General features: G+C 37.4%; 1 protein-coding gene across 15 annotated transcripts in view; it reads left to right on the top strand.

Annotated features, from left to right (window-relative positions):
- The window catches only part of Ncor1 (nuclear receptor corepressor 1), a 171,959-nt gene that overhangs the window by 29,086 nt on the left and 133,757 nt on the right, over window positions 1–9,116 (top strand). For 14 of the 15 annotated variants that reach the window (XM_023719309.1, XM_023719312.1, XM_023719313.1 and 11 more), the window contains exon 3: window positions 5,423–5,550. In XM_023719309.1, coding sequence (XP_023575077.1) covers window positions 5,423–5,550 — 128 coding nt within the window. Of the gene's footprint in view, window positions 1–5,422; window positions 5,551–9,116 lie in introns of those variants that run through there. The other variant, XM_023719311.1, reaches the window with a different exon arrangement.

The raw sequence follows: 9,116 nt of genomic DNA, 5'->3' as shown, positions 1-9,116 counted from the left end.
TGTGTGTGTGTGTGTGTGTGGCCAGCTCAGCCCACCAGGGGGCGGGGCTGGCTGGCATGTGGTGCTGGGGGATTGAACCGCAGTCCCTGTGCTTTGCTAAGCTTGTTCTAAGTAGGTCTTTAGACCACTGAGCCATCTCACCAGCCCAGCTTGTTCCTTTTTATTGCTGCTAATGTATGTACCACAATTTGTTAATCCAGTCACTTATTCTGTTTCTTACTTATTATAAATTTAGAAAACATCCATGTTATTATATCTAGATTATGTAAAGTTATGTGGTCTTATTATCTTAACAATGTCCTGTGAAAAGCATATATTATGTTTGTCAAGGCTAAGTATTATTTTTGTCTTTTGATATTTCATGTTTTTTAAAATTTTGTGCTTTATGTGTTGTATTTGAGAGCTCCCCAAGTTAAAGTGGTCATGCAGATTTTCTTTAAGTTTTATAATTTAAGCTTTATGTTTAGGTCTGTGATCTATTCATATATGTGAGGTATACATGCGAGATTAGTCTTTTGTTACTATCAATGATATTAACTTGGAGAATGTTCTTTTTTTTCTATATTTTTTTAAAGAATTTGTGTAGATATATATTTTTTCTCTTAAATACTTGATAGAATGTATCAGTTAAGTCCTGTAGGTCTAGAATTTTCTTTATGGAGTGAATTTAAATTATGAACTTTATTCTTTAATAGTTACAATTCAAATTCTGTTTAATCTTCAATCAATTTGAGTAATTTTGTATAAGGTTTCAAATTTATTGGCATAAATTATCACAATATGTCTTTGATATATGTTGTTCTTTTTCCCTTTGATATAATGTTTTTCTAGAGGTTCATCTATTTGATAGATTATTTGCTTGAAGAACAAATTTTGGTTTTATTCATTTTCTAGGTTTTTTGGTTCCATTAATTGCAGTTCTTTTATTACTTTTTTGCTTGTGTAGTTGCTGTACCTATTACAGATGTATGACTATTTCATTTTTTGTTTTGTTTTGTTTTCACATAGGACTCACTGTGTAGTTCAGGCTTGCCTTAAACTTACTTTGTAGCCCAGGATGGTCTTGAATTTGCAACAGTCCTCCTGCCTCAGCCTCTAGAGTGTTGCAATTACAGGAATGTACCACCATGGCCAGCATGTATAACTATTTCTGACACTCTTCATCCTTTCTGTGTATTCAAGTTTCGTCTGATATCATTTTCTATTCTTTTCTTTTTCTTTTTTTTTCATCATTTTCTTTTTGCATGAACAACTTCATTTCTTTTGAGCCAGGTCTTTTGGTGATTATTTCTCTCAGCATTTATTTGCCTAAAAAAATTTTCAACTTTTTTTTTTTGAGACAAGATCTCACTGTGTTCTGGCTGGCCTTGAACTGATAGCAGTCTACCTGCCTCAGCCTCCCCAGTGCTGAGATTATAGGCGTGCACCACTGTACCTGGTTTAACTTTTTTTCTTTTTTTGTATTTAGTACAGGGTCTACAGGATCTCACTAGTAGATTGGACTCCTCCTGATCCTCCTCTTTACAGCCTCCCAAATGCTGGGATTACAGGCACATGGCACCAAGGCCAGTCTCAATCGCCTTCTCAGCACACCTGGAGGGTGGGGTTGGCAGGGCAGGTCCAGGAATCCAATCCCCATCCCCTGCATCCCCCTCCCCTGCATCTGCCTAGGCATGCGCTTTAATCCCCTGAGCTATTTGGCTGGCCCTTGCATCAACTTCTTTGAAAGATATTTTCACTTGATACTGAGTTCTAAGTTGAGTATTTTTCTAGCACTTTAAATGATGTTATTTTAAAATATTCTGGTTTGTATCTCTTCTGATTACAAGCCTTAGATTATTTTTATATTATTTGTTTAAACATTTAAAATGACATTTTCATTGTCTTTTTCTTTCCTCGGGTTGCTTTTGAGATTTTGCTCTCTAACATTTACTTTCAGCCATGCAAATATAATATGTATTTGGTGCAGGGTCTCATTACGCAGCTCAAACTCATAGTGAGCCTCCTGTTTTCAGGCTCCCCAGCACTGGGATTACAGGCATGCCCTACCATGCCTGGTCTTGGTGGCTGGTCTCTGTGGCCAGCACAGCATGTGCTGTGGATGGAGCCACATACCAGGGATGGAACTAGGCAAGATGCTTAGATGGCTGAGCTATCTCTGCGGCCCTTTAAATGAGTTTGTGTTGTCTTTGACATTTACTAAGTTTTTTGTTTCTGTGGAATAATAATTTTCGTAAAATTTGGACAAATGGGTCATTATTCCTTTAAATAATTTCCTCCATCTTTAGTGTCCTTTAAGTGTTCTGATTTTGCCTTTTTTTTTTTTTTTTGGAACCAGGGATTGAACTCAGGCCTTTGTGCTTGCCAGGGAAGTACTTATTCCACTGAGCCATCTCCCCGGCCCGATTTTGCTTATTTTTTCAAACTAGGAATTCAATCCATTTTCTCCCAACTGAGCTAACCCCAACCCATCTCCCCCCCCCCCCCAACTGGCGACTGAACTCAGACCCTTGTGCTTGTTGCCAAGGAAGCACTTATTCTACTGAGCCATCTCCCCGGTCCCATCAATTTATATTTTGAGACTGGTTCTTGATAAGTTGTCCAGGCTGAGTTTGACCTTTTGATCCTCCTTTATCTTCTTGGGTTGTAGTGCACTGTGTCCATCTAGGTGCTTATATTTTTTATATTATTTCATAGGTCACTGGAACAATATGAAATTCATTTTTATTAAACTTATTTTCATTTAAATTTTTTTTTATCCATTTGTGTATTTTGGTGTGGCTTCTCAGTCAACGATCTTTTCTTCTATAACTTCCAGCCTGCATTAATTTCATCCATGGACATTTTCATTGGAATTTTATTTTTTACTGCTACATGAACATTGTGATTACCACACTTGGCTCACTGGTGATAAATTTTAATATTTTTCCTCATTCCTCTCCCCTCCCTTCAACCCTTCTGCACCTCCACATTTACAAAAGCCGTGTTTCCATTTTTTCCCCTTCCTTTCTCTCTTTAAAAATACAAAACAAAACCCCTTTGTTTCTTTTTTTCTTTTTTTTGCAGAACTGGATATTGAACTCAGGCCCTTGCTCTTGCCAGGGAAGCGCTTATTCTGCTGAGTCATCTCCCCAGCCCCTACAAAATGCTTTTTCCTTATTTCTTTCTCCCTCCTAAATTCTTTTTCTTTTGGTGCATTTTGAAAAACTTTAAATAATTTTGTCTTTTCTATTCCATCTTTTTGTTGTTGTGTTTTCATCTTTGCATTTTTTTTTTTTTCTTAATCTCTCTATGAGGGTTTTTCATTTTTGCTGCCCCCCACCCTTTTTCCTGCTGAAAGAGAAGGGCTCTGGACCTGTTATCTACCTCCGTAAGCCTGGCTGCTCAATTTTATTTTTGAGTTAAAAACCTTTTTTATTGATGTAGAACTTATGTAACAGAAAATTCATCATTTTAATCTGTGTAATACAGTGGCTTTCATAGTTTGTTCATTATGTTGTACAACTATCATCATAATTGAAATCCAGAACCTTTCCACTGAAGTGAATCAACTCTATACCTAATAGAAGTCAAAATTGCCTTTATGCCCCCATCTGCTGGCAACCATTAATCTTTTTTCTGTCTTTATGAATGTATTTCTTGTATAAGTGGAATATTAAAATGAGGTCTTTTAAATCTGTCTTTTGGGGCTGGGGAGATGGCTCAGTGGAATAAGCGCTTCCCTGGCAAGCACATGGGCCTGAGTTCAATCCCTGGTTCCGGGAAAAAAAAACATATATATATATATAAATCTGGTTTTTACCCGCTGGCCCCACCTATGTCTGCTACCAAAACTGGGCCTGGTGGTGTAAGTTTATAATCCCAGCTTTGGGGAGGCTGAGACAGGAGGCTCACTATGAGTCTGAAGTGAGATCCTGTAACAAAGAAGTAAACAAAAATTTTTTTAAAATATGGCTTTTAAAATGTAGCATAGTACATTTTAAGTTTATCTGTATTCTACTGGGTATCACTATATTTATCCTTTTAATGACTCAATTATCAGTTCTTTCGGTAGTAACACATTTTTTTATTCTTATTTTTATTTTTTAATGTATTTGGTGTACTTTTTCCCTATGCAGCTTGAATTTGTAGTAATCCTCATGTTTTCATTCTCCCCAGCTCTGGGATTATTATTTTAGTTGATGGGCATTTGGACTGTTTATTTTTGGAGGGGGAAGAATTTGTGAATAGTGCTGTGAAAAATGTATGTTGAAAGTTTTTTTGTGTGGTTATATCCCTTTAGTTCTTTGGTCATATATCTTGGACTGGAATTCCTGGGTCATTTAGTAATTTTATGCTCTCTGTTTATGCTAACTTAGCTGTCTGTTTCTGATTGAATTAGCACATTTGATTTGGAATTCTTTTTTTTTCGTCACTGGGTTAGATCTCAGGACCTTGAGCTTGCCAGGCAGATGCTTATGCTGCTGAGCTATATCTCTGGGCCAGAAGCACATTAAATTTGAAAAAAAAGATTTGCATGGAAAATAAAGTAGAAAAACAAACATAAAACACCTATTTAGTTATGATGGAAAAAAATAGTACTCTTAAGTAGCAGGTTGATTTTTCTAGAGTCCTGAATTCAGTCCCTGCTACCACAAAACAAACAAAAACAAAACAAAACTGGCATATGTATATATATGTACATGGTTCTAGCCAGATGACTTCTGTGACCCTTTTAGCATATATTGTTTTTGATCAGAAGATTGGAATGCTTTGTCAGATTTTTGTATCAAATACATAAATTTTTATTTTATTTTATTTTTATTTATTACATTTATTTATTGTGTGTGTGTGGCCAGCTCAGCCCACCAGGGGGCGGGGCTGGCTGGCATGTGGTGCTGGAGGATTGAACCGCGGTCCTTGTGCTTTGCCAAGCTTGTTTCAAGTAGGTGCTTTAGACCACTGAGCCATCTCTCCAGCCCCCATCAAATACATAAATTTGAGATTTTGCTTATGTAGGACAGTATAGGTGGGGAGTTACTGTAATATACTGTTAGCAGAGCCAGATGTCGTGGTGCATGCCTGTAATTGCAGCATTCAGAAGGCTGAGGCAGGAGGATTGCTGTGAGTTTGAGACCAGCCTGGGCTACATAAACAAGTTCAAGGGCAGCCTGCACTACACAGCAAGACTGTCTCAAAACAAAACAATCATAATAAAATATATCATTATCAGGAGGAATATAAGGTGAACTTGAATTTCATTTTTAATTATTTTTAACAAATAGTTAAAATGTTGATTGTTTTAGGTTGATGGGGGAGAGTTTACTCAGCGAATGATTGAAAGCTTTACTGCTTTTCTTCACATAGTGATTCTGCTTGGTTTGATTTTACAATGCTGTTCACTTTTTGGTTAATAGCTAACTTAAAATTATTTTAATGCCAGGAGTTTGCAGTCCCTGACTATCGCTCTTCTCATCTGGAAGTTAGTCAGGCATCACAGCTCTTACAGCAACAGCAGCAACTTCGAAGACGACCTTCCCTGCTTTCAGAGTTTCACCCCGGTTCTGACAGGTAATAACTTGTATTTTGAGCTGTTCTGTATTAAATGATTTTTCCAAGCGGTTATCATGGCAGTCAGTAAGCTGTGAAACTTGTTTCTGCAGTTTAGTATTAATACTGTGTAGTGGAAAATAATAGTAGATTTGAGTCCTGGTCAGCTGTGGGCCTTGGTTGCTTTACATAAACGACTATTCTTTCTCAGTTTGGTGCTGCATATTAGTAGAACCACCCAGGATGACCAAGTTCCCAGTCTTAGAAAAATTAAAATCAGTCCCTGTGGCTGTGTCCAGGCATAAATAGCTAGGGTTCCCCAGGTGATTCCCATTTACAGCTAAGGTAGCAAAATAACCAGTTTATACTGTTTAAGCTTTAGTATTTTCACCTTAACAATAGGCATTGTCTCAGAATAAGTAAATATTCTGTCAGGTAGTGTCCACCCTGTATACAGTAGGTATATATTTTTTGTAGTGACCTTACCATCTGGGCTTTTTTCCATTTTTTTCATTCTTAAAAGTTATTTTTTGGTTTTGGTTTGGTTTGGTTTAGTTTTTTTTGAGACAGGGTTGTGCTTTATAATTTAGGCTGGCCCTGCACAGTCTATGTAGTCGACTGGCCTAAAACCTGTAGAGATCCTCCTGCCTCAGCCTCCCAAGTGCTGGGATTATAGGCGTACGCCACCATTCCTGGCTCACTCTTAAAGTTTTTTAAAAAATAAATTTTACTGTGTATGTTTAAGGTATATAACATGATGTCATAGGATACATGCAAGTAGTAAAATGGTTAGTTTATAGAAGCTAAGTAATGTATCTGTCAACTCCTATAATTGCTTTTTTAAAATTTTATTTTTTTAAAATTTTCTTTCATAATTGCTTTTATTACTGATATTAGTATTATACGTCTTTGACTTAATTCATTCTAAATATCTGCTACTCTGTATTTTAATATTTTCTGACCTCCTCTGTCTCTGGTAACCATTGTTTCATTCTCTACCATTGTTCAGTTTTGAGTTACTATTTTTCTATTTGTGTTTGATATATTTAACTTAGAGCATATTACCCAGCAGTCTTATGTATGTTGGAGTAATGACCATATCATGTCTGTGTATGCATGCACCAGCATGTACACACACCAGTTTCAGTCACTTGTTTTCCTGTCTTGGCTTTCGTGAATGATGCTTCCTGAATGTGGAGTGCAGGTCTCTTTGATTTTTTTTTTTTGGACTATGTCTAGAAGTGGGATTACTGTGTCATGTGATAGTTCTATTTTTAATTTATTTAGAAACTTTCGTATTCATTTCTTTAGTGACTGCATCAATCTACATTCCCACCATAGTAAGCAAGAGCTCCCTTTTCTCTATACCCTTCTTTATATGTGTTTGTTGACTTTTGGCATTTTAATAATATCCATCCTAAAGGGCATGAGGTGCTATCTCATGGTGGTTTTGATTTACATTTCCCAGATAATTAATGATGTGTTGAGCACATTTCTTAATCCCAGTTGGCAATTTTTATATCTTCTGTGGAGAAGTATCAGTCCACTTTTTTTTTTTTTTGCCCCTTGTTAATTGGGTTACTTTTTTTTTTTTGATATTTTAGGGAAGGGTTTATAGGGTATTCAGGGTCTCACTACTAGATCGGACTCATAGTGATCTGCTTGTTTACAGCCTCCTAAGAGCTGGGATTACAGGTGTGTGCCACCACATCAAGTCTCAATGTGTCCTGGGGCGGGGCCAAATCCCCACTGAAACAAACACAGGGGCCAGGGTTCGATGCCTGGCACCACATGCTGTGCCAACCCCACCACAGGGCAGGCTGAGCTGGCCAAAAAAGGAAGAAAGTTCATTATGAATTTTAGGGTTTTTTTTTTGTGAAGAATGCCATTGAGATTTTAGTAGGGTTTGCATTGAATCTCTTATTGTTTTGGGTAGTATGGACATTTTGATTCTTATTATTTATGAATATGGAATATCTTTTCATGTCGTGGTATCTTTAATTATTTTAGTCAGCATTTTATAGGTTTCAGTGTATAGATCTTTTATCTGCTTGGTTAAAGTTAGCTCTAAGTATTTTCTTTTTTTGCATGCTGAGGTAAATGGGATTGTTTCCTTCATTTCTGTTTTACTTAGGTTATTACTGTGTACCAGAATACTGCTTATTTTTTAATATTTTAGTGATACTGGTGATTGAACCTAGGACCTTGCACATGCTAGGCAAGTACTGTATTGATGAGCTACATCTGCAACCCTTTTTGAGATAGAGTCTCATAAAGATATTCATCCTGGTACTAAATTTGTGATGCTTCTGCCTTACCTTCCTGAGTACCTGAGCTTACAGGTCTGCATCACCATGCTTGTTTATTGAGTTTTTTCCCCACCAAGATTAAACTCAGGGCTGCATGCTTGCCAGACAAGCACTGTACCATTCACTGAATTATGCACCCTAGCTCCTGTACTAATTTTTGTGTTCTACACAAAATTAGCCTCACTGCAATCCTCTTGCTTCAGTTTTCTTAAGAGCTTATGTGGAGGTTCTAACAGGGCAGTGCAACTACTTGTATACCCTTGACTGAGGAAATCATCCTCCTCTATTGGAGGTGGTGGTCCTCATCCACTGAACATGCAGCTGTAGGAGGAACTCACTTGGAGCTGTAAGGGAGGAAGGGGACACTTACTAGCCAACCAGATCAGCTGAATCAGTCCTGGTGATCAGTGGGGTGACAGATGTGGCAACTAAATCACCCTCATGTTCCTGCCTAAGCTTCCTGAATGTTGAGATTATAGGTGTATGTCACCACACCCAATGATTGTTTTGCTAGAGTACTTCTAGTAGTGTTATAAAAGTGTCATTGTCTTGTCTTGGATCTTATTGGAAAAGCTGTTATCTTCCCACTTTATCTTGTTAACTGTGGGATTTTCAAAATGACTTTTTTTTTTTTTTTTTTTGGTGGTACCTGGGATTGAACTCAGGACCCTGTGCTTGCCAGGCAGGTGCTTCTTCTACTGAGCTATCTCCCCAGCCCCTAAAATGACCTTTATTATGTTGAGGAGCTCTCTTTCTATATTACTGAGGTCTTTTGTTTGTTTGTCTGTTTGTGTGTGTGTGTGTGTGTGTGTGTGTGTGTGTGATGCTGGGATCAAAACCAGGATTTTACACAGGCTAGGCAAGCACTCTACTACTGAGCTATTTCCTTAGTCCAAGAGTGTTTTGGTTTGGTTTGCTTTGGTTACTAAAGAAAGGATGTGGGACTTTGTTAAATACTTTTTCTACACTAACTGAAATGATGGTCTTTATCGTAAATGATGTGTCATTGATGGATCTGTGGTTACTAAAGCAATCTTGCAAGCTAGGGAATAAACCCTATTTGGTTGTGATAATGTCTTTTTGATATGTTGCTGGATTTGTTTTGCTAATGTTTTTTATTTTTTGAGAAAAGGTCTCACCATGTAGTTCAAGCAGGCCTGAACTCAAGCTGGCTTTGAACTTACAGTGGTTCTACTGCCTCAGCCTCCTTAGTGCAGATGCAAGCATGAGCTAACACACTCTGTGTGTGTGTGTGTGTGTGTCTATATATATATATAT

This window comes from Octodon degus, unplaced genomic scaffold (genome assembly GCF_000260255.1).
Source record: "Octodon degus isolate 3935 unplaced genomic scaffold, OctDeg1.0 scaffold00067, whole genome shotgun sequence".
NCBI lineage: Eukaryota > Metazoa > Chordata > Mammalia > Rodentia > Octodontidae > Octodon > Octodon degus.
The sequence above is the reverse complement of the archived record's forward strand: the minus strand, read 5'-3'. Positions and strand labels throughout refer to the sequence as shown.